At 40.3% G+C, this 26,980-nt stretch overlaps 1 protein-coding gene across 2 annotated transcripts; it reads right to left on the bottom strand.

The window, feature by feature from the left end:
- Positions 1-272: 272 nt before the first annotated feature.
- LOC145457011 (intelectin-1-like) lies at positions 273-26,762 on the bottom strand. 2 transcript variants are annotated; one of them, XM_080335168.1, is made up of 9 exons: positions 25,812-26,750; positions 23,348-23,497; positions 23,074-23,148; positions 22,263-22,337; positions 21,966-22,019; positions 16,647-16,753; positions 14,217-14,518; positions 8,178-8,403; positions 273-647 (listed from the first exon to the last, which is right to left on the bottom strand). In XM_080335168.1, the coding sequence occupies exons 1-9, from the start codon at positions 25,888-25,890 to the stop codon at positions 423-425; spliced, it is 1,293 nt and encodes a 430-aa protein (XP_080191294.1). In that variant the 5' UTR covers positions 25,891-26,750; the 3' UTR covers positions 273-422. The 2 variants fall into 2 exon arrangements, with proteins under 2 accessions (XP_080191294.1, XP_080191295.1); XM_080335169.1 differs by lacking the exon at positions 23,074-23,148 and having other exon boundaries at positions 25,812-26,762.
- Positions 26,763-26,980: the final 218 nt, after the last annotated feature.

Consider the following 26,980-nt stretch of genomic DNA (forward strand, 5'->3'; position numbering starts at 1 on the left):
ATGTGTACGTGTTTGATGCGGGTGTGATCAGGCTATTTGACCTCCAAGGTCGTGTGTCAATCATTCCTATCTGATACCGAAAACTGTGCATGAATATTTTCTGTACCATCACTATTGGTGTCTGTTTGTTATGTATTTCGGTTGGGTGAAAATAAAGACTCTCTCTCTCCCAGCGCTATGGATTCGCTGTAATTTCTATACTATACAACGTGTACCGGCAAAAGAGATGCGAAGCATGTGACCAAAACCATTATCAAGTTAATTTGCATTGATGCAGAAATACCGATATTTATTACGCGGAAAAGCAAATTAAGTCCTAATCAAATAACATTTGTTGTGATATGTAACTTGATATTCTAATACATTTCGACACGATCCAAGAGTGTGCAAAGTCAGAGGAACCACGAGTTTCACTATCCCTCTTATCTGTAAAATATCATGACCACAGAACTGATTAACCGTTCGTCCAGTTGCCATTCTGCCGCGGCCGTTTCGAAATCTCTCGCAGCAAAGTCTCCGCAGTAATTACCGTCCGGGTTATATCCGGTGCTTCCAACGCAAGGGTGCTCCGGATTCTTCTTTCCGGATTTCATTTTTACTCCCGGACACAAAGCATATGCTGATTGCTCCCAGTTGATGGTACGAAACTATAAAAATATGTCGATGATTGAACATGAGAGAATAAAATATTATATATGGCATTTGATACCAAATTTTGGAAGCGTTGCGACTCGAGTCAACTTTGTTGTGGTTTGATTGATTGTATGTGACTCTTCTAAGACATGTCCGACTCCAGTAAAACACAAAGGTATTTGGCATTTCAGCGTTGGAAATTGGTTGGTCAGCGATCCCAGTCGTGAATAATGAAGTGAACCCATAGGAATACTATGTGTATCTAGATCAGTGATCTTCAACCTTTTTCGACGTGGTACACCCTTTTAACGTTTGCTCAAAACTCGTACACCCCTGTTCATTAGGGGTCTTCAAAAATGACTTTTTTCCTCAAATCGTACTGGCTACTTGATAAAATTGTTAGGTTACCTAACTTAAGCCTACACACCAGATTTCGTTCAATTCCAACCAGTAGCCGCATGGCTACGGAAGAAGAAAGTTTCTACTTATAACATAAAAATAAATACCGAAAAATGTGAAATTTTTCTGTTCACCCCATGAAAGTATTAGGTTGTCTATGAAAATGATGCTCTTCAAATTTGGTTCAATTCCAACCAGTAAGTAGAAGCGGAGTTATTGCCGTCAAAAAATTTGGATTTGAATAAAATAGTATTTGGTCACAGAGTCTATTCACAGCCAGTTAGGGCGCCCGCCACGCAAATTGGAATTTATTTCGTGTCAGCCCCAAAACAGCATGACATTACAAACGATGATCAACCTAAATGTAACAGTATTGGGGAGAGAGTAGGTAAAGCTACTGCTGCAGAAGCGGTAATTCAGATCAGCGATGATAGCAGGCGCACCAGCCTACTGCGTATCAGGCCTGCCCCACACCACACAAAGTCGATGGTAGCACATGGGCTGCAAGAGATGTCAGTAACCTCAGATCGTATGCCGCTATACACAGTCTATTGTCGCTAATTTGCATCACTAATAACAAAATACTAAATTGCAAATGTATGGCGAAATATTGGACATAAAATCGGCATTTTAAAACAAAAGGGTTTCGATTTCAACATGGAAGCTGTTTCGACCCTGGCTGGCTACGTCACTTCATTTATGTGCATTGCGGTATTTATTAACGTCGGGTAGGAAGTACCGATTCATGAAGTCTGAGCTATCGTGGCGGTTTCCTCAAAAATCACTAAAAGACAAATGACTAGCTGAACACTGCATACTTTCCAACACCAAACGGAACCATTGGTCTATTGCCGACGGCTAAATGAATAGAAATATTTGCTTATGACATCACAATCAAGCGGTGTACAGTATTGCACTTGAGATAACACCGTACCATATTGCTCATTGACCTGTGCGTCAACCTGTACTGACCCATAAACCTGTCTTTGTGACAGCTAGCCATCGGCTCATTGTAATTCGGATCTGGTACACCCCTGTACACCCCATCCGAGTGGTACACCCTTTGCAAATTCTGGTACACCCTAGGGTGTACGACAACCCCGGTTGAAGAGCACTGATCTAGATTCTAGATTGTAGACAAAGTCAACCATATTCATGTCGATACAGATTGGCCGACCATCATATTGATCATATTTTTATTTGTTCCGAGCAAGCTTGGTGTTTTTATAATTATCTCCTTGAGTAACTGAGTGTTCCATGGAAACGGGCCAGGTTGATTGCCATTACGGCGTATTACCCGCACTTTTCTATGCGTTTTGAGCTATCTGTAAATAGTCTCTATTCCTCAGAATGGTATTCAGGCAACCCTACTCCTAAATACGGAATTGTTATATCATTGCAATATGTCAAAATGTCATCTAAAATAAAATATTTGTTATGATATATATATATATGCTACGCTGTTTTTCTTGGAATCTCGAAGCCAGCAATTCCGCAGAGTGATTAGGCAAATCCATGTGTTTACCTCGAGCTGACTAAGAAACAAATGATCCGAATTAATGGCTCAGACTTTAAAGTCTAGATCAGTGATTCCCAACGTGGGCGATTTTGAGAAACAAGGGGAGAAAACCCCAAGGAGGGTGACTGGTGAACGATGGGGGCGAAAACGTTAGAAGGTCCAGTGATATATTTAATTAACACGGTAAAAAAAGGCACATGAAGACAGCTTGTTCTGCATATGACGCGAAAATGAGGTCAACTCAAAGGAAAGTAGACGTGGAAACTTGTTTTGCTAGCACCTACCCAGGGCGTGGCGCGCGTTATAATGTTCCCCAATATATTGATTAATGTGTACCCTCCCCCCCCCAAAAAAAATACGCAAGATTTATAGAAATGCTGGGCACTTCGGCGTCGACCATTACCGCGCCACGACGCACCAAGACATGAGAAGTTATAGAGCATGTAACATGCGACTCCGAGAAGTGTGCCAAAACGGTCAGCAGCGAGAAGACCTTGGCCGAAAAGGACTGCCCTTGTGCTGACCGAAATAGCATCATTTAACGAAGTCATTATGCCAACGGATGTTTAAATATTATTTAGGGGTTCTACCTTTTCTAACAGATCTCACTCAGCTTTATCGGTAAAAGTGATTACAAGAGCAGAGAGAGGATAAAAATTGATAGCAATATATCTTCAATTCCCGATCATATTAACAATTTAATCATGAATTAGCTTAGCGCGTTTAGGCGATACAACTCTCTCATGTACTAAACCGACCCTCAATGTAGACGATAAGTAGTGGCAAAAAGCGTGTAGCCTGATGGAGGTCTGGGGGGCTAAGCCCCCCAGAAGTTCGGTTTAACACGCTATGGAAGGCCACAGACCACGTGTTTTGGGGGGGCTGACGAAGTGCTGCTACGGTCCTGCACCTACCACCTCGGAAAATGGCCATTTTGTCAGTAAATTCACCAGCGATCAGACTTGGAGTGAATAATTTTCCCGATTATATGTCGTCTTTTTCGGATCCGTAAATATTGGGGGACGAAAATTTGTCTCGAGGTTGATAAGGGTGCGATTAGTCAAAAAACGTTGGAAACCAATGGTCTAGATCAGTGGTTTCCCACCTGGGGGGCGCGCCCACCTTGGGCGGGCGTTAAAGCATTTGAGGGGGCGCGAAGAAGCGGTCAACTGAAATAAATGTTCGCGCCCTGCGCGATTTACCTCCAATTCACGCGTGTTTCTCTATATATAGACCGAATTTCATATTTTTTAATTTTCTCATCAACAGTAATAACCTTCCATGCCATCAAAAAATCTGTTGAGGCTGCTAGCATCCCGGTTAGATTTTGTGATATGACGATAAGGGGGGCGCAAACTTTTTCACAATCATAAAGGGGGGCGTGTCTAAAAAAGGTTGGGAACCACTGGTCTAGATATTTATGCTCGTAATGTGATAAATCTGATGGGTATGTCGTAAAATTTCCTCCATCAATTTGAGGAAGATGAATAACAAACGAAACAGGAACTTAGTCGCAATGCTGAATCCAAGATCGGGTATTGAATAAGATTTTTAGTGTAACGTTTATATCCTGTGACATTCACAGGGACAGGTATCATGTGACAGGTACTTCTTTTTCCCATATTCGGCCCACCTACTGGAGAAGTCGTCCGCCCCTGTTGTAATGTGACTAAGTTTTCTAAATTACTTTTCAATAAATGCGAAAAAGCCTGAAATATATAAATTTTCATTACTAAAAACATGACGTGAGCAAATCTAAGTTCATATTCGGTTTCAGGGACCCAATATTAGTCAAAATCAGTTGACGAAATCAAACTTGAATTCTATTACCCGTGACGAAATGCCCATAGTGCATGAGTGGACGTCCTATAATAGCCTCCTTGTTAGCACCGCGAAATATCACTTATTGGTCGAGAACTACCGTGACAACCTAACCGTTGACATCGCTGGCTAGCCAATTTCCAACGCTGTAAACGCCAAATAATTTGGTGTTTTACTGGATTCGGACATGTCTCGGAAGAGTCACGTGCAATCGCTAAAACTTCAGTTGTCGAAAGTATGTGGCCTGTTCCGCCGTCTTAGTCACTCCCTGCCGATTCGGGATCTGTTGATACTCTTAATTTAAATCAAAGGTACAATAAGGTACAATACGGACTTATTTTCTGGGATGCTGCCTGCCGCATAGAATACGACTGACCCATACTGCAAAAACTGCAACATCGGATTCTCCATATCATTGTCAAGGCTCCAAGTGGGCTTGAATGTGCAACTGATCAATCGCTACTCAAAAGATTTGGTGTTCTAAACATTAAATACATGAGGAAGCTAGAAATTTGCAAGTTTATGTATCAATTCCATTGTTGTTGTTGTTGTTGTTTGTTAAAAGAATAATTTGGCGCTTATCACCTGTTGGTCTTATGCACGACAGTCAATAGATGCGTAAGAAATGAAAAGTAGTCAATGATGGCGTACGTATTGGATATAAGACACGATATTTAAAAATAGCGTTTCAGTTCCATTGTGGTCACATTACCACAAATTTTAACGACTACTTTACCTCGCAATCAAAAGTGCAAAGCAAGCTATAGGCCGAGGGGGGTGTCTGATTAAAACACAACTTCAAGTCGTTTCGGCACCCTCCTATCTTTTCATTATATCTTGTGGTGTATTGAGCTGATAATGATTTTATTAAAATTATGATGAAGATATAGTGTGGCTAGAGTCTCGAATGTAACACATTTCCAATTGTTTTATTTGGAACCCCCCTTCCTTGCGTTTCTGTTCTAACGGCATCATTACAATAAATTCCATCGAAAGTTCCGACGAATGACGAATGTAAGGAACATAATGCTAAAGAGCGGGGAAGCCTCAAAATAAAGACAGCCGGAGCGATAAAGACCGAACACTGATACATCGGGTATTAATACTTGTAAAAAAAGTAGACCGAGGTGTATGAATTAGATTGATAGATCGTACTTGGTCGTGCCAACATTATCCAGTCTGCTCATTGACTCATATTGTCTCGTCTATCTATACAGAGGTACGTGGTCGGACACAAAGTACTTTCGTAGTACTAAAATAGGTTGCCTAATCGTAACCCCACTTCTAGTTGACAATAGGTGAAACTAGTAACTAGTTACATCTCATCATTCGGCTTTTCAAAAGAAGATTTCGCTGCACCATGCGTTTTCGAAAGTGGCCACCTCCGATTAACAGCTAAAGCAGTGGTTCTCAACCTTTTCGTCTTTACGGACCTCCTTCGGACCATCATGGACCCCCGCGGAACCCCTAAGTTTTAGTTCAAATTTAGCTAAATTATCGTGCAACCGTCATCTGTGATTTGCGAACATTAATTGTAGACTAATGAAAAACAGCAACAAAATGACTATTCTTGAAAATAACATCACACTATTTATATGGAAATCGGTAGACGGTAATAAATTCTGCAGCTGCATTTCTTCAAATCACAGGTGGTCAGAGTAGTCAAGAAAGCTACTCAAGTAGAAGTAGAAGAAGCGACGAAAAAAATCTGCTCACGTACGAGTAGAATTACTTCTTCCATAAGCAGCCCAAAACTACTTGAAGTAGAAGTAGAATTGACTGACTTTAAATCTACTGAAGTAAGTATGTAGTTATGAAAACGATCGTAATTCGTTCGCATGGATTGTCAAAAGTTGCAAATTGAGCTATATGGGAAAGGTGCCGAGCTTGATTCATATTGATGCAAACCAGGAGGTATTCAATTTTCGACAGCATAAGCATTCGTCCGCATCATGGGATGAAAACGATAGTGTTGATATGGAAATGCGATACTAATCCTCTGTTTAATCGAACAGCACGTTTTAGAATATATCATGGTTTGGCGCACTCCCTCATAAGGCCCGTTGTACGATTAGTAAACGTGAATAAAAAATATGGTGGATCGTAAATACGCCTGTAGCTTTATTTCCGGAAATTAAAGGCAATACTACACTTACTTTTATACTTCAACATGTCTGGTATGCAGACAAAAGAACTGATATTAATTAGAACTCAGAGTATATGATACTGGGAATTGCAAGTGAAATATAAATACTACTTCTAAAAGCGGAAAATGTATTTCATGTGTTTAGTCCAGAAAGTTTCAAAGGTGGTATGCTAAAACAGCTCTAAAACTAAACGAAAGTCAGACACCACTTTTCCAGATTAGGACACGACATGAACTACTAGATTACTATATGATAAGTAAATGCTAGATTGCGAAACATCAGTTTCCAACGTTATGATGAGTCATATATACTGTGATGAAATATATCGTATGGGCGAAGGGCGAAAATGCGGTGTGAACGGAACCAGGCCAACCAGCTACCTAAATTATATTCAGCGATACTTTCATGAAATCATACTGGTTACTCCGTATCCACTGAGCGCGAAGAGTGACGAAAAGTCTGGGCTATACTCCACTTTTATGAAAATTAAATGTTGATGTTGATACTCCGTGAAAACAGCCCCGAAATTCCTCAGGCTATCTTCCTGATTGGAGTATTAAACTACATCTACTTGACAAACTGAAAATAGCGAAAATTAGGTAAGTAGATTACAAAATATTACGAAGTAGAAGTAGAAGTAGAGAAAATCAGATCTACTTGAGTACGTATCAGAAGTAGTGGAAAACTACTTGAGTACTTCGAAAAAGTATAAGTACTTCGTTAGTGACCACCTTTGAATAAAATACGTCGCCGTGTCTTAAAAATCCGCGCCTTCGATTTGATATGAACGAGTGCCGAAAATTTATTTCCACAAATATTGGTGGTGGTGAATGGTAGACCTATAATAACGGGCAACGCTTCCAACGACCCCTTTGGGTATGATCGCTACATGCGATGCCGCGAAAATTGAGACATCGGTTTTTTATTGAACATTTAGCAGCTCTTCCTGGAGTTGTTCTGGAATGGTGGTTATGTAAATCACAGGTAAAATGGATTTTTGGAAACATTTGAAGTCACCCTGCTTGATTGAACTTACCATTCATACTTTTTTTTTTACAAACCGAAACAAAACATCTCTAAACAGCAATATGTTTGTATCAGAAGGCTATTGGCAATTTGACAATTAAAATGACTTTGCACAGTAGGATATTTCATCTCATACGGCCATTTTGTTGATGTGAGTCATGAAGTTGTAGCAGTAATGAAGCGAAACTACATCGTAATTTCTCTATTTTGAAAATAAAATAAAAATATGGTTATCAATCATTTTTAAAGGCTTCGCGGACCCCCTGAAAATGCTTCGCCGACCCCTAGCGAAAACCGCTGTGCTAAACGTATGCGACTAACGACTAAATCTACTTTTCGCATTTACTTGAGTACTTTTCAGATCTTCAATGCATTCCATACCGACCGTAGTTGTTACATGTATCTGAAATTTCTAATTCTACTAGTTGAGATATACCGACTTACTGCTACTCATATCTGCTAAAACTGTTGCCACTTCTGCTTGCGATTCGTATTGAACATAGTGAGTCTTGCGATAAGTCTTGGATGTAAACATAATAGAACCGATAACTTCAAGACAGAATTGTATGACGGATGCCATACAAAATTATTATTATCGCGTCAAATGCCACGCACGTGTCGTGACGGCGTACCTGAATGTAGCCCGCGTCCACCTCCTCCAATACCCTTGACCCAGGATACATCGTCAATAATTCTTCATTATTCCCTCGGTCCCAGGAAATCGGGATGGCTGGTCCGTTGTCTGCGTTGGGTTTATATTGTTTCGCTTTCATGCTGTAATGGTTTGTGAACAGAGACGCGAAATTTCCGCCGTATTGTTTTAGGAATCCACTGGTCGTGTGATATTTCAGAAACGAACTGTGATAAATGTGATTTTATAACATGATCAGATTATCATATCAGATATAGCCTACGAATGATTATAGATATTGCGATCCCGCCTATTTTTTAACCCCGCCTTGCGACCATTTCATATCTTCAAATTGCAGTATTAAATTTGTTTTATTCCCCTCAGTCCAGCTGATCTCATGTAACGGTAAGATCTTGTGAATGACAATTGCAATGTTCTGCGGTGCAATGCACTGATATGCGGGTCATAAATATTGTCATAAACTGAGGTATCTCACAATGTTACGGCACTCGCGATTGGGTTCAGTTCACAGTTCTGTGTTTTGCCACGTTATTCCCAGCTAATACCGCACGGTTGAGTCTAATCACGGGATTCTCAGGGAGTACCGTGGTTTTGAAAATTATATTTCGTTCAATGCGCTCTGTTATTAATTGACTTGTCGAATTTCTCACAAGTTCCAACATGTATTGAATTTAGAGCATTTTTAATCATATGCAAACCATCGAGAATGGAAACATCTTTGCAGGTGACAAAGTGCTCTATTGCACGGCCCGCCTTAACACACTATGTCTTACATAAAATATTACAAATAGGTAGGCCTAACTGGGCAAACTTTTCAGCTCGCGGGCCGTATTCAACATCTGAATCCAGTCACGGGCCGCATTATAGTAAAATCGTGATGATAAGCCGAAACGCAAGCTTTTATTCGATTACATCAAGTGGCCGAAGATATGGAGCTATTAGGCTACCTACAGTTGCGTAGCCCGAAAAAATTGGGAGAGGTAAAATTTTTATGAGTTAGCAGAACACTCCCCTACAAGATACAGTAATACATGGTAAAAGCAACGGTATGGCACCTATTGGGAGATTATCAAAACTTATGTGCCATTGTGCATGAATTTCACCCACAGAAATAATGCTATGCTATGATATTGATGGCGTAAAAATCCAGTAGGTAATTACTATTTCGGTAATAATAGTGTTACCTGCATATTGCATATATGATTTACGTTATCATTGTCACAGTTACCGGTATAGAGCTGATGATCCGGTGTATTCAAATATTTAGGACACGTATTAATTCTTTTTGAGCCATATTGAGCCAATTGTTATTGATGATTTTGTTGAATAAAAGTGTTATTTTATGACCTCTGTAATAAATTGTTGTCACTCAAAATTTATTGTTATCGCTCATATGTACCACAACCAGGGCTTTGGAGCCGGAGCCCGGAGCCGGAGCCCCGGAGCCGTGCATTTTTACCGGAGCTGGAGCCGGAGCCGGAGCTCTATATGAAATTCAGCCGGAGCTGGAGCCAGTTATTTGAGGGGTAGCTCCGGCTCCGACGTATTTCATAAGATGCTATTATATATACAACAACCAGCATCTGCTGAGTTCACATAATTCAACAGCAGGCCTTCGCGAAATTAAGAATCTTTTCCTCTTTGGCGCTACGTTTTCCGACTAACCATGTTCCTGGGGGTTTAACAGCAGAGCAGTCGTATGTTCAATGTTCAATTTTCATACATTAGTGCCGAACCTGGGTATGCGACATATGCCTGTGAATATTGTGGGTATACGGCATATCCGCAATTTCATCATCAGCACAACCTTGTTGGCCAATTGTATACGGTTCGAAAATAATGATCACTATATGTATTACGCGAAATGGGAAAGATGATAAAAACGTGATTTCGTTGCACATGTCGATATGACGAGCACGAGCCGAGAAATTCCGTCTCATCATTGCTATGAATCGGATAAGCAAATACTCGTTTTTTCGTGATAGTTCTTTAGTCGGGCCACGAAAGTGGACAGTGTTATTGCGAGTATGCAATTATGCATGCTAATTGCAATTCATTACTGCGCATCATTGTCATTCACTCCAGTAAGGATTTTCGAGCTTGAATAGGGGATGGCAGAAGAGTAGGCCAAAACCCCATAGTATTCTATGTTGGAGACAAACTACTGATTTGATACGCGATTTCCAATTTGTAATCATCTGTTTCGTAAACTTGTAAATGTGCAATTTGCATAGTTTAATTTGTTATGGGCATGGCGCAATGTGCATCCTGCATGGCACAGTGTTTATTTCGATTATTCGATTCATTTCAACGGGAAAATATTATTCTGATAAACTTGATCGACAACAGATGGACTGGTAACGAGTGCACCAATATCGAACGTCAAACCATAGGCCATTTGGTACAAATCGAATTTCTATTGATCACGTCGTTATATCCGGCCATTTTGCCCTTACCACAGTTACAGTTGAATAATAATCGCACATTTAATGATTGAATTGAGCTGTATGGCCTAATGGTAATGAGTACAGTGCCAGTGTTGAAACGCCGCATCAGAATTTTAAGGCTGTGGCACGGAGTAAAGTGCTTTTTTAGCTTATTGTAATATACGACGATTTACTAAAAATGTGACTGGACCCTGGATCTGCCAATGCGTCGAAACTGATATTTTAGTCCAGTCATCAACATCCCAAGGGCCGCGGCCAGACTAATCGTATTTTTGGTTGGCCTAGCGAGTTCACAATCTGAGCAATTCAATTTCGATAATATAACAGATTTTCGATAATATAATGTGAAATTAGCTCGCCGGCTACTCAAAGCCTTCTCGCGGGCCACATATGGCCCGCAGGTCGCGTGTTGCTCACCCCTGATATAGACAGACACCTTCGATAGTTTTCAGAGTCGGAGCCGGAGCTGGAACCGGAGCAGTGGTAATATTGCTGCTCCGGAGCCGGAGCCGGAGCTGATGTATGATAGAAGAAAGCTCCGGAGCCGGAGCTGGAGCAATGCAAATTTACGGCTGCTCCGAAGCCCTGACCACAACAAACTAAAAAAATCATTGATGAGACACGTGCGATTTCCAATTAGTAATTCTTCACGGGGCGCAATATTTTCCTCTGCTGGTCGCATTTGTACCGCGTCGCGAGTTATTTAGGCGACTGGACAATGGACATATTTATGGTAGGTTTTGCCAAACATGCCAATGTGATCTTCGGCCAAGGTTCTATGGCCTTCAATCTTCCTGGTATCGTACTTCGGTTGGCTAATTGGCGCCGAAATGCTGGTGTCTAATGGTCACAAATGCAGGCCGCACTCATGAATATAGTTATATTCAATCCGCCACATTATGCCTATTGTAATTTAAGCCGATTTTTTTTCATTTCTCGGGAAGGGTAACCAGTATTACAATAATGAACCTATTGACAGTCTAAATTACACTACTTTATGTCAATTTACGAAATTTTCTAACACTTTTTTGTGGGTATGGCCCTTTTGCCTCCCTGACTACGCCTATAAATAGATATATATATATTGTTAATTTGATGATAACGCAAATGTGTAAGAAACATAATCAAGATTTTATTAGCTGGCCGTTCTCAATCAATTGTTCAAAATTAGGGATGGAAGTAGGTTGTGCCGATTCTCAGGATAGGATGGAAATATGTGTGCAACGATCGACTTGTAGATATGTTGATTCTGCTTTTGGTCAAGCTTCACATCACACAATGTTGACAGCTGAAGAACCAGCATAGACGAAATCAACATAATTTATTGTTGTGTCAAACATTTTACACTGAAATTTCTAATCTAAAATCACAATTTCGATCCAAACCAAGCCAATTCCGTTTAGCTATTCTTTTTGTATTTAACAACCGAAGCGTTTCAAAATGCGTAGGCCACAAGGTCGGTATATTGTGCAAACAATAAAATCAGAAAACGCTATTATGATTATAACTTAATACCATGACTCAAGATCATGATAAAATATATTAAGAAAATGGTTGATCAAGTCGCTCTAGTACAGGGGTCACCAACCCGGTGCCCGCGGGCACCAGGTAGCCCGCGAGGACTAGATGAGTAGCCCGCGAGCCCATTCTAAAAATAGGTGGAATAGCAGCATTTACCAATATTCGTCAGATTATTACCAGTGAGCTTTTAAATATATAGATTGATTGATTCAGCTATTCTTGTTAAAAACACACTAACGTGTAACTTAAATATATAAACACTTGAAAATATCTTCAATTACAATTAGTAATATATAGATGTAGGTGATAGAATCACCAAAAATTCAAGATACGGCGCATTGCCGATACAGGCGACATGACGGAATGCCGTCCACGGTCTTCTTGAAATGGTGGGGGCTCTGTTATGATAGCTCGACGACCAAGACAATGCCAAACTAGTAAACAACAATACTATTCGGAGTCAGATAGCCGTGAAGCACTAGCAGATTTTCAATATCTGTATACCTATTACATATTGCATCTTTTGGCACAGCTTGTTTCTGTTACACTCAGCGCAGTTTTAATATACCATGTTTCTAACTTTCTGTAATCGTTGCTGCTGTCCAGTATAATGAAATCTTGTCATTTCTGGATGCTGAACAGTTGGAGATTGAAATTGTAACACTGCAAAATGACCCCCACCTCAGTCTGCAGCAAACGTTTGGTGCATTGTTGATGCGGAAAACTAAAGTGGTGTATGCGCATTGCGCAGCAGCTATGAAGGTTGCAAGCGTCTATGGTTCAACTTATCGTTGTAAATCAGCCTTTTCGGACATGAACTTCATCAAAAACAAACACAAAACACGCTTAATTAATGCACATCTGGAACAATCACTCATAATTGCAGTGTCAAGTTAAATACCAGAGTAAGGAAAGGAAAGGACGTAGTTTATTTTTGTCATTGATGTTTTTACGGCATATACACCGACTCATGATACATACACACGATCTGCGCATATGCATACCATGAGTGCATGATGTGCATATGCCGCTGGACAAGGAAGTGCAGATATAGCCTTTACGGCTTTCTAAGTCATGCACCACCCCTCCATGCTAGCCCAGTAATGCATGAGCGCCAAGCCGGGAAGCCATGGATACCAGTGTTACTAATCAGGTCTTTGGTCTGACCCGGTCGGGAATCGAACCCACGACCTACCGATCGAGAAGCCGGGCGCTTAACCATTACGCTATCTTGTCGCAGTAGTTGATATCATACAATGTCAGTCTGTCCACTGACTGCTATAGAAACAGATAACATGATGTCCAGTCCTGCCCAGTGCTATGAATATCAAAGCGGAAATTCAGTGTGGTACGGGTAAACGGTGGGTGTAAATAGAAGCCCGCCGCTTCAATCATCACGCAAAAGTAGCCCTCGGTTGCAAAAAGGTTGGTGACCCCTGCCTAGTAAATAAAATTTTACCGCGCACTTTTATTAATATTTTCATTATGCATCTCGATGCCTTCGCGGCCCGCACAAAATGTTGTCGCGGGCCGCATGTGGCCTGCGGGCCGTAGTTTGCCCACCCCTACTCTACAGTCTACACCGAAAGCTGTGATTATTGCAATCACAGTGCGAAGTAAGCTAACCGATGGTTTCTTCAGTTCGCATTTTATCCGACGGTAAATGTAAAAACCAGCGACCCAGAACGTGCATTTTACCTATTAGCTGGAAATCGAACCTACAGCACACCGTGCATTGACCGAGAATAAAGTCACGATTTCACATCTCCAAGGAAGAGTGAGAACATCCATTAATTGATATGCCATCAACCATGAACGCCGTGCATCCGCCATTTGTGATCTCGAATGTATATGTAATGAACGTATGTTGCCCCGTCTTGGAACCGGACACGTCAAATTGTCAAAAGCTTTTAATTTAATTCTCTGGAGATACGCGTCGTGTTCTCGGAACAGCGTGGGACATTTAAAAACGAAATTGCGTTTGATATGATTTCAACAAGAATGACGTGAGGATGAGAAACAAAACTTCGTCTTGTAAAGGTACAACGCACCTGCTTTCGAATCTTGGCATCGGGGTGTCATTCGGTACTTGCCAGATCATGACGTCACTAGCGTTCATAGTGAAGTAAGCATAGTTTTTGTAATCGTCACTGGTCGCCGAAGCAGGTGAACCGTGGATGGCCCTGTTCTCCCAGAACCCGTCTCCGTTGAGATTCACGTTATTTCCCTGTTCACTCGACCATCTGTCGCCGTCAGTACATCTTCCTTTCATGTTATTTTCATGAACCGAAGCAACAAGAGTCCAACCTCCGCCGGCTGTGCTCATGTCGCAATAGGTATGGAATACGTTTCCCTAAACCGGAAATATCGTACCATTTTCGTGCCAGGTCAGCTATTATGATGAGCCACTACCGTACATGGTGTGAGAATACACACACATCCAAACGTGCCCTGTGAACGTGATACCATATGGGTAGCTTGACGTGATGAATAGCACAACAACTGAAGCGCAGTTCTTCTTGCAATTTCGAAACAACGACAAGGAAATACTCTACAGCGTGGTAACTCTATTTAAAATGAAGAATGAATTTTACAATGCATAGATTCGAAACCATCCGATCACCGCCTGCGTCAGTGTTCAGTATATGTTTCACAGAGTTCGAGAACATGTAACAACATGGGGGCATTGAACATCGGACACCCAATCACTGGGCTACCGTACGTCAACCCAATGAAATTAGTTGTATGAGTATAAAAATCACCCTTCTCTTCCGCTATAGTATCTTTTGCCGCCTGTGAAAAGTGTCCTCCTTTCCGGATCACCAAATATGGTAAATCTACCCTATCGGCAATCCTATGCTGCGATTGTGTCATTGTTTTGACATTACGCTAGCGCTAGCGAATATCCCGTATTCAACGCCCTCATGTTGCATGTTTTTGAACTCCGTGAAAGACAGCAATTTAGCGGCTAGCATTAGTATCACCAGATATAGCTTATATTAGTCAATAAGCCCATTTACATGGCCGTTGGGTCAGCTTCGAAGCTGACTCGTCAATCCGACTCTCTCGTTTTTGAAAAAGAGAAAAAGGCAGACGGCTTCAATCCGTCTTGAGCTCAATCCTTTCCGCAGAGTCGCTTGGAGACGATTTGAACAGTACCGGTACTTGAAAACGAACCCAGACTACAGCAACATACCAACATTTCATGCTCATATTTCACAAAACCGGCACGTATTTCAAATGGGTGTATATGAAATCCCTATCAGTGCATGATACTGCTTTTATAATATGCACGTGGTCTTATTTGTTCAGCGTCACAACTTATGAAGCGAGTGCAGCCAACAATATAACTTGCACAACTCACAATCAGAAAGAATATACACACGGTGTATTTGTTCATTCTATAATTGTGTTGAAATATTTCTGGATATCTCAACTGCCGTAGCATATTCCCGAGCTGAATCCCACAGTGCTGTGCATCACTCGAGCTGCGATAAACATCACTTCGGCAAACCGTCTCACGACGTCGCTCCAAGACTACTTGGCTTCAAGACGACTTGACCATGTAAATGGGCTTAATGTCATTTCATTACGGCCATAATGAAGTCAGATTGAAACTAGAGGCATTTATATTTTGCTATTCCATCTATTGTTCAGTTCATAAACGTTCTTGACGAAGCTTTCTGTATGCACAGTGCTGATTGGACATCATTACAAACCAGATGTGGCTATTTGGGCAAAGCAGGCTGTGGCGCCCCAGCAAAATTGTTGAATGTGTCAGACATTCTAACGAATTCGCAGAAAAGTTCCATTCGGGTTCATCTGCCTCAATATACAGCAATTCAGTTGAAACAATCTTTCCACCCAAATTGCGTTGACTATACGGAATCAAACTTATGGTTATAATTTCGAATTTGTACGATAATCAATGATATTAGTTGCGTTCTGCCAACACCGAAATCACTTTACAATTCTTCGTCAGATCTCTATGCTTTAGTAACATCAATTGCACTAATGCCGACAAGATAGCGAAATGGTGGAGCGTCCGGCTTCTTGATCGGTGAGTCGTGGTTTCCCTGCTTGGCGTTCAGCATTATCGGGATAGCACGAAGACTTGGAAAGACTTAGAAATTATTATAAGGCTATATCAACACCTCCCTTATACAGCGGCATATGCACATCAGGCACTCGTTGGTATGCATATGCAATGCATAGATCGTGTGTAAGTAGCCTATATCATGAGTCGGTGTGTATGCCGCAAAAACATCAAGGACAATATATACGTAATATTCCAAATTACTTGTACATGAGACAGGTGAATAGGCAAAAATTTCATTACAGGAGCGATAAAACTGTAGGCTGGCTGAATTTATTATATCGAATGTTGACTTCGTCCATTATTTAAAAACAAAACAGACTTCACCCACACACCATCATCAAACTAGAATCTAGATCGATAACTGTAAATATATTTTTGCTACCTCGGCATCTTGCAATTTGTAAATTCCGTTCTTATCTGTGCCGTTGCGACGATTAATTTCATTGCAGCTGGAAGGAGGGTTGGTGATCGACTCGAGAATCATGCTTTCTGCGGGTAAAACAATAGTCAAATATAATTCGAATTATATTGACAAACTTTGGAGTTTGAATTCGAAACCACGACCGCGCTTTATAAAGTCCTAATATTTCTTAACAGTGGCCTCTGTTGCCACATCCTGTTTGGTAACGTGTGGGCTACTAACCAATATGCTTACTTAATCGGTAATGAATGAGCTAGTTTATGCACTGTACTAGTCCAGCGGAGTCATACTTCGACAGTGTGCGAGTTAGGCATAAAATATTATCGAAGCTCTGTTATTCATAGAATAGATAAAAAAATCTGATTATCACCTCGATAAGTCATAAGTTTTTGACATTTGCGGTTGTTATATCCTGATTTTCGCTTACAGCGACTTCACAAGATTTGTATTCACAACTGCACATCGCCAAAGAGGTATATGACATAACAATGAAGAGATAGGTTGAGGAATGGAAAGTTGATCGTCAATTAAGTTGTTTTGCTTGGAGCAATGATATATATACAATGATTGGAAACTCCAGTGAGCTCTGCGTTTGAGCGCGTCGCGAGTCATGCTTCATTGGAGGTATGGTCACGATGTAAACAAAAGGTTCGTCGGCAATCTTTCTTTGGGAATCAGCGTCACCGTAGTGGGAAGTTACTCTCATGACCTCTGTTGAAGGTGAAATGTGTGCGTACCATGCTGGTTTGGGCCATTACTGCGCAGGAGCGACCCACAATTGGTAGATAGTTCCTGCCACTGTCCATTTCATGTTTGATAGACTTGCGCACAGTCAATGATATATAAATGATTGTTCACAGCGTATACTTTGCATAGTCGTTTATTATGTCCTCCACTTTGTCAACTCTTACAGTCATAGTTGACTTGTAAGATGGTGACTTCGAAGAAGTGGACGGAATAGAAACAGTCCAACATTCCCATTCACTCAATAAATTTCCAGATTTCCAGATCACCATCTATTCCTCCAACAGTCAATGTGATCATGGAAGAAGTTGATCAAATTCGAGCGTCATAACAATGTCTAATAGTATGGGTATTACAGAATTTTGAACAGCTTAAATACCTCATCACTTCATGGACTCTTAAATGCGCTGATAATAATTGTGAGTGGCCCGTAGTATATGTTTCACGCCTCTTTAGAACTGAAATACTCTTCAAAAACTACTATATCGCAGGTACGGCCAGATTTCCTGATCAGGCAAAAATGATTCCAATGACGGATCCAGACTCAATCTCTTGGTGATAATGAGGTCTGTTCGATGGATTGGCAAAAATGTCCGTATCAAATTTATTATTGCTGTTGTTTTCTTATCGCCTTGATAAGTTTCCATGTTCAAAAGTTTCTTTGCTTTGGGCGTTGCCGTTTCTGCGGCATAAAAATATCTCCAGTTTTGCAGTGGCGTCCAGAAATCCTTTTCCATCTAGTGTACAGGTGAAGCAATAATCATTTGTAACGCAATATGGCTTAAAATGGAAGTTGTAGCTGGATTTGGTTGTCGTATTCACAAGGCAAACAAACTAATCCACATGTCGCATTGAAGCTTCCATCTCCTCGCCTCTTGCACTCGGATAATATGCATAGTCTTTCATCAATCGATCCAACGAGTATCAATTCAATTCGGCACGAATGGGCAAAGTGGGCATCGGTAGAGGGTTTAGCCCACCCCGGTGTTAAACATATACATCGACATACTGACGCAACCAACTATTGAGAGGAGCACGACATATCGCGCCAGGTCGATGTGAACGATACCAATCAGAGTGAATATCCTAAATGTAATTCTAGTGCTTGGTTTTGCCGATGCAATATAGTTCGGAACAATGCCGATTCTCATCGCTGATGTGAATTCAACGTTCTTAGCCGGGAAAAGTTATATATATTAGCATTTCAGCAACCACTAAGCTACAGTGATAGTTCTCGGTGAGTTCTGATTTTATATTATGCGGGTTCTATCGCTATATGCCCATAGTATACTATATAAAAGTACTTGGGTTGATTACAAACCCTTCTCTTTTAATAAATCAGGTGACGTAAATGATGCCAGAAATTTTCAAATACTCTTTTAACAATCCTTCCAGGTTCTGCACATCTAAGTTGACGCTCAACCACACTCTATCTATTAATTTTTTAGGGTGTGCCGTACATTTATTCTATCGATGCCTAAATGCCTAGCAGCTAGTCACTACTTTAATAAATCTGCATCGTTAAAAGTTATGTTACATCTTAGTATGCATGAGTACTGCCTCACTATGCTCACGAAACCAACTAAAACTAAACCAATTAGGGCAAATCCGAGGAATATTACGCCAGGAAGGTCGATTGCAGCACTCCACCAAAGTCGACATAACGCAGTTCCAATTCAAGCATATCCCGCGACGGACTGATTTCGCCGCGAACCTATATCTTATAACGTTAAGGGGCGTGGCGGTTTCTAATCATTGTATATATATCATTGGTTCGGAGTATATACATTAGGGCTGTCCAAAATTTGAAAAAATCTTTAAAATGCTCCTTGATAGTGTTTCATTCTATACATTATTGATTTAAAAAAACACAACTGTCTGATGGAAGCTCACAGGAAAGCCGTCAAGGCTTCGATTAAAGCGTTTGAAAGTAGCTACCGAAGAATGGGCCTTCCAACGACCATAGAACTGCGAGAAGACTAGTAATCACAAACACACGGCTCTCGATTGGCGAATCGGCTATGCTTTAATGACTACGACAGCAACAGCCAGGTGATTAGCGGTCAAGGAGTCTGCTACCGGCGGGGATTCTGAAAGCGCATTGTCGGTAGGTTGGCAGATAAGGATTTAAGATTAATTCAAGACATGTTAAGGTACAAATACATGATGAACAAACAACAGCTGCTTCACAAAAACTTTTACAGCAGTACCGCTTTATTGTGAAGAAAACGACCGTAGCTTACATGCAGAGGTGGTCGGTAACGAAGTACTTCTACTTTTTTGAAGTACTCAAGTAGTTTTCCGCTACTTCTGGTACTTACTCAGGTAGATCTGATCTTCGTTACTTCTACGTCTACTTCGTAATATTTTGTGATCTACTTGCTTACTTTTCGCTATTTACAGTTTGTCAAGTAGAAGTAGTTTAATCCTCCAATCAGGAAGATAGCCTGAGCAATTTCGGGGCTGTTTTCACGAAGTATCAACATTTAATTTGCATAAAAGTCATGAAATACCCAAAATTTTCGTCGCGCTTTGCGCACAGTAGTTATGGAGTGACAAATATGTTTTAACGAAAGCATCACTGAATGTAATTTGAGTACAGCCCAAAATTGTCGTCGCGCACAGTGGATATGGAGGGATCAATATGATTTCACGAAAGTATTGGTGAATATAATTTGAGTAGCGGGTTGCGTGGCTTCGTTCACACCGCATTGTCGGCCATATGAACTGTTTCATCACAGCCCATCATAACGTTTGAAACTGATGTTTCGTAATCTAGTATTTATTTATAATATGGTAATCTAGCAGTCCATGGCGTGTCCTAATTTGAAAAAGTGGACTCTGACTTTTTTTAAGCTTTAGACCTGTTTTAGCATACCACCTTTGAAACTTACTGGACTAAAGACATGAAAACCATTTTCCGCTTTTAAAAGTAGCATATTTATATTTCTCTTTCAATTCCCAGTATCATACTTTGAGTTATAAATATTTTCAGTTCTCTTGTCTTTGGAATATACATGTTGCAGTATGAAAGCAAGTGTAGAAATGCCATTAATTTCCGTAAATAAAGCCACACACATTTTTACGATCCAACATATTTTTTTTTATTAACGTTTACTAATCGCCGTATCCTATACAACTTCTCCGTATTGCTCTTCGACTAAACTACGGGCTTTATAATATGGGGGAGGGCACCACACCATGATATTTTCTAAAACGGGCTGTTCGAGTAAACGGAGGATTAGTATCGCATTTCCATATCAATACTGTCATTTTCATCCCATGATGCGTACGAAAGCTTGTGCTGTCGAAAATTGGCTGGTATGCATCAAAATGAATCAAGCTCTGCACCTTTCGCATAGCTAAATTTCAGGGTTGTAACCAAGTCACTAGGCTCCGAGTCACAAGTCAATTTCACTTTCATAGATTTGACTCGAGTCAAGTCGAGTCATTTTCAACACATCACCGAGTCAAGTCCGAGTCCAAGTCATCGATCAGAGGGTCGAGTCCGAGTCATGGTATTATGACTCGAGTCCGAGTCCAAGTCAATGTGTTGACTGCTCAGTTTCCAGCTAAAATCTTGCTAAACTCACTTTTATAACTCTGTCTTGTGATATTGAATGGTTCGCATTTGTAATATAGTAGTTTTCCTCACTTTTAGCAGTTTCTGATCGCATTTTCAAGTACTAGTACCAGTAGACGCAATCACAATAGGGAGGTTACTTCAATATTCTTCGACATTACGATGAAATATCGGTCTTGGCCGTCTGTGTGTCGAGTCATATGACTTGGTTCGAGTCATGCGTAATGACTCGAGTCCAAGTCGAGTCAATACACAGATTGACTCGAGTCAAGTCGAGTCATTTCTGTATTTTGAGAAATTGACTCGAGTCAAGTCGAGTCATCAGAAAATCGTGACTCGAGTCTGACTCGAGTCATTACAACCCCGCTAAATTTGCAGCTTTTGACAATCCATACGAACGAATTACGATCGTTTTCACAACTACTTACTGGCTTGAGTAGATTTAAAGTCAGTCAATTCTACTACTACTTCAAGTAGTTTTAGGTTGCTCATGGAAGAAGTACTTCTACTCGTACTTGAGTAGATTTTTTCGCCGCTACTTCTTCTTCTACTTGAGTAGTTTTCTTGACTACTTTGACCCCCTCTGCTTACATGCCTTGTTTTCATCGAGGGAAAGCAAAGGCGCTTATACAATTGGCGACCGAAGACCTTAAATTGTTTCAAAAGGGATCCGTCATCATTGAATACAAATATCAAGCTTAACAATGACCCTATTATTTGTGTGATCTTATTCGGCTGAAGCTGTAGTTATGAAGTATATATAGGTGACGTTTTGAATGCTCTAAGGAACGGCTAAATCAGCCGGTTATGTTTGGCACTTATCAGGTGAATTCACTTGTAAGTGTTGTCAAAGTCCTTTATGATCACGCAAAAAAAGAGGTGTAACTGTAAGCACATTTAAGACATTAGACAATTTCTTTCACAATGCTTATGCGAATTGAATGTGGACTCACCTTTTGATTTGCTTTCTTTTAGGTGCCGAAGGTTCTCTTCAATATCCTGAAATTCTGGAAGCGGAGGGTGGGAACGTATAAACATTAATAGTTTTGTCGACCATTTGTGTGGAAGATTTGAGTAAAGGAATCTTTCTACCAATAGTACCTTAATACCTTGCCTCATATAAAAAGAAAGAACTGGACTAAAAACATGATCGTGGAAACAATTTGCTGAATGCTTCATTGTGACAAGCGAACAAGTCCACAATAAGTTGATATCAAATTCAAATTTTGCTATCAAAGACTTCTACGCACTTCCATAGTTCACATCGTTGAGTTGCCGTATTGAATCCTTCAGCTCCCGCAATACAATATCAATTTTTGCAGAATCTGTAATAGAGAAATTTAGAGAATATGAACGACAATAGTCATTCAAGGTCTCAATAAACTCAATTCAGAGCTGACTCAAACCTCATATGAAGTTTTTTCTATGTAGGCTAATCAGAGTGCGATCTTTGCAGTAAAATTATGTTCTTTCACCACGAGGATTTAACTTCATAGTATACTTTTACAAAAATGATTTTTTTAATGAACTGTTATTTGTTTGACATCAATGTTTAAGATCAGTTTTGGACATGGATTGTCAAAAGTACACTCGCCAAAGGAAAGCGCTGATTGACGAATGTTCGCTCGAAGTACCAATGAAACTGGAGGGAATGCTGTCATCTAACGCATGAATATTGTTGAATGATTGAAGTGAAAATGCGAACAAAACCATTGAGTTAAAATCGCTAATCAAATCATATTCAACAATAACATGTTTTGAACAAAGTGTTTTAAAACACCTCCTGTATTAAATACAACCCTAATTATAATTAAATAAAATCAATTGTCTCTAATGCGAGTATTCATTTTGATATCAGAAATATCATTTGGCAAAAGCAGTGTCTTTCTGGCCGAAGATAGGCCTACGTTATTGACAAAGTGTGTAACTGTGAATATATTTCACTTTCGTCATGATCAGATATTCTGTGAACTGAGATATTTGCGAATAAGTTCTATTATATCATCATTGCTGGAATATAAATTTTTCTAAAACATTTACTGTATTAAAGACTTTACGCACTTTCGTCGTTTGCATCTTTGAACTGCATTAAAGTATCATTCAATTTCCGTACTGCAATATCAACTTCAGCAGAATCTAAAATATAGAGAAAACTTACAAGAACGGCATACTTTAGAATATTTATTGTATTGTTGGCATCGAAGTATGTTAAGGAACAAATTTTGGTATGGAATATGGAAATGTGCAACTGTAGTGAGGAACATAAAACTTCAAGTATGCTCGAAAAAATCCATAATTAATGATTAATAATGTACCAATGCGCTGTTCTCCTTACCTTGATACCAAGTGCCTTTGAATTGAAAATGGAGCGTGAAGATTGCTGCTACTACAGCGACTGCTGCAGCAAGTAGTAAGACCGCAACCACTCCCTTCACACACTTTTCACTTAATCGCCTCTCCGCCTCACCCGAAGGCTGATAGCCACCTAAATGTAACGACCTTTGTAACATAGTGCTATTTTGAAGATCGCGATAAAGCATGTGACTTATAACCTTGTTTTCTCCGCGCATGGGTCTCATGACATATTTGTAAACATATATATATTACTTTGACTAACTGTCTCTCATTCCTCGTATAGTTATAGACGCTCCGTATGAAATTTGCCCTGGTTTCGCACGATATGAAAGCATGGAATTTACTAAATAGACCTCGGTGCCGAAACAAAAAGGTGATCATAGTCACGATGAGCAGAATAAATTGATACACTCCTAGAGAAATAACTTTTTTTTTAATTCCCAGGATTACGACCGATAAAGTCTGGAGTTTGGGTGAGGCAAGAATTATCGTGCAGATATGTTATGGTTTGTAGGCCTACTTCATGAAAGCGAGCATCGGTAACAACCACGTTCTAATAATAAACTATATCGAGTGAACGTTAAAATATATAAAGCAGGAGTGGCCCACGATAAGGTTCCGATTGACCCGTGCGGTCATTTCCGAAAATACTTTCAATGGTCAATATGGCAACCAAAACACTATACTTATACTTCCGTAAATTGCCATGAACTAGAAGATTGTGAGCAGATTATTTCAACTTCAGTGATTTGGTTTCGTTAGGTTTCTTGCTTTTAGGTTTCTTGGCGTTAGGTTTCTTGCTCTACACCCGCGAAAAATGAAGAAATACAACCGTATTCGGAATTGTGAGAGAATGGAGTATTGCCAGTATCGCATGAGGCTGTTGGGCAATGTTCCCTCTAAGATGCGCACGTGCTCTGCGCACAGAAAATCCATGCTGCGCACAAAAAATACGAAGTGATGACCTTTTTTCTTTAGTCGTTACGCACTGTTGTCTAAGGGACCGCGCAGTAAGTTGGCGAGTGCGCCCAGACTCGTGAAAAATTAGATGGGACATTGCTTCAATATAGCAGTGTTGGGATCAAGTCACTACCTTCGAGTCACGAGTCATTTCGAGTCATTGCACATTTTGACTCGAGTCAAGTCAAGTCAATCGATTTTCGAAGGTGACTCGAGTCAAGTCAAGTCACTCGATTTTTTGGAGGTGACTCGAGTCAAGTCGAGTCAAGTCAAGTCACGAGTCAAGTCACAATTCAAGTCAAATTGCTTTTTCGAAGTATGAGGCATGATTACTTCATTGCATTTTGCTAGCTGCCTGAAATACAGATTGATGTGGTGATTGATTCTGGACCGATGAACGAATATAGAGTTAAATATACACGCAACAAGGCGGTGTATCGCTCACATATACGTAGAACTGTTCAACTACGCGAGTAATTGCATAGCCTCAGTCTATAGTTACCAACCAAAATCGAGAAACGAATTGATAAGATGCAATACAATACTCATTTACATATACTCATTTACAGATTGATATGATACAATTCGAATTCAATTTCAATAAAACAAGAGGTTTGGTTAAGGTATAAGAAAGAAAACAGAAACGAATATCATGCTATACTAGTTTACGACAACGTAAGCTGTAGGCTACGCTTTAATCACTACGTTTGTGGTCATTTTATTTATGTGAGAACATGGAGGCCCAGTGAAACAAACGATCATTAAATGATTGGTCGCTCTCACGGGTTACACCAGCGTTTCGCGAACAATCCGAACATATGGAAGATAAGGTGATTTTTATCGTCATCGATTACTTGATGACTTGAAATTGACTCGTGAATTTTGCTCCGAGTCACGAGTCAATCCACATTTCTGATGCGCCGAGTCAAGTCAAGTCAAGTCATTTTAGCAAAGTGACTCGAGTCAAGTCAAGTCATACGAAAAAGGTGACTCGAGTCTGACTCGAGTCAAGTCATGACTCGAGTCATCCCAACACTGCAATATAGAAGTGTGATGTCTACGGGTGAGGCACTATTATCTATTGGTATTCCTGTAGCAGCCATCTCAGCGTCAGGGAACCGAAGACATATACATTTTCGGTCAACATGAAAAATTGACAGCGATAAAATCTTATAGCCCCAAATGACCGAAACTTACGCTATTGATATTCCGAGCTTGAAAATGACGACCCCCAATAACCCTGTCCTTTTACTCTGAGCCCCGCGGCACAAACCCGGCCCGCAGTGTAAAAAAAATAAAAATCCATCCATACCCAGACCCACTAAATGTCAATGTTAATTGACAAAGTCCATGTAGAGAAAATTTTAAGATTCATTTTCCGTAAAATCCCCCAATCCCCCTAAAGTCCCGAAATTCATCAGGGGTATGACTCCGCGGTTGGGAACCGCTGCGGTAGTGTATAAACATTATCTCAAACATTTTACCAGTTACAGAGACGACACCATCTTGATTACTCGGACGATCTTCCACTTCATCATACACGTTGTACTTCACGGCTCTCATCTATATCGGCGTCGTTGTAGAAGTTATAAAAATAAACAAAAAGTAAGGAACCACGCTTGTTCTGTTATCGAAGGCCAGGATAACGCATGGATGGGGAATAGGTGAGCGAAAAGACGACTGCTCAAGCCAAGCATGTATTGTGTAACATATGTGGAAGACCAGCTCCTAATATAGTCGATGTAAAGAGTTTTACAATAGTTTATAGACAGCTTTATTTGTGCGTCCTCACGGCAGCCAGTTCAGACAAGAAGGGGCATGCATTGTCTTGGATCCACCAAGTGTCCCTTTCATATACGGTAGTCGGTGCCAGACACTTGGCCGCCCTAGAAATAACAGTAGGCTACCATCACGATAGTACCTAACAAACTTCACATATCTGATCTGGCGACAAGCGTACGCATTGATATTTCAATTTGCACACCTCGTAATTAAATTGCCCATTCTCGCGCCATGTTCAGTATGCGATTACGATGTCGACATTTTTGTAATCTAAGGTGAATTGCACCTTGTAAGATCTAGTTTTGCATTCCTTCTGTTTTTCATAATGCCATTGCAAGTCAATAGTTCTCCATTCAAATTTGATCGCGATCTCAGACAGACATTTAATCTAATAGGATAAAGCAATTGATTCCCTTATTAATCCTATCTATGTCAATAACTTATAAAAACAGCTACGGTTAATTTCTTAACAAACAAACTCGTCATGCCAACGCTTAATGTTTTTCATATATTTTTCTGAACGCCATCGTAATCAACCTCTATTAATACGGCCTTCGTTTCTCATCCCTACGTTGCTATGCTTCCTATCCCCAGATGATACCTGAGTGTTGATTGTAAGATCTTATTAAAAAAAAAGATAACGAGCGGATATTATCGGTATTTGTGGGCTGTTGTAGGAAACGTAGGTGGTTTCGGATTGTAAGAATCGATGATGTATAATGTATATACTAAAGAAGTCTAATGTGGTTACATAATCTTTTCCGTATTGTCCAAAATCTTGTCTTGAGGTGGCAAAGTTGAAACCATATAATCATAAATAAAGGTTCTTAACCTTGATATCAGCGCCTCAAGGGGTTATTGTGATTTTGAC

The sequence above is a fragment of the Botryllus schlosseri genome, chromosome 15 (assembly GCF_051294905.1).
Source record: "Botryllus schlosseri isolate E-star chromosome 15, Bs_hap1, whole genome shotgun sequence".
NCBI classification, from domain to species: domain Eukaryota; kingdom Metazoa; phylum Chordata; class Ascidiacea; order Stolidobranchia; family Styelidae; genus Botryllus; species Botryllus schlosseri.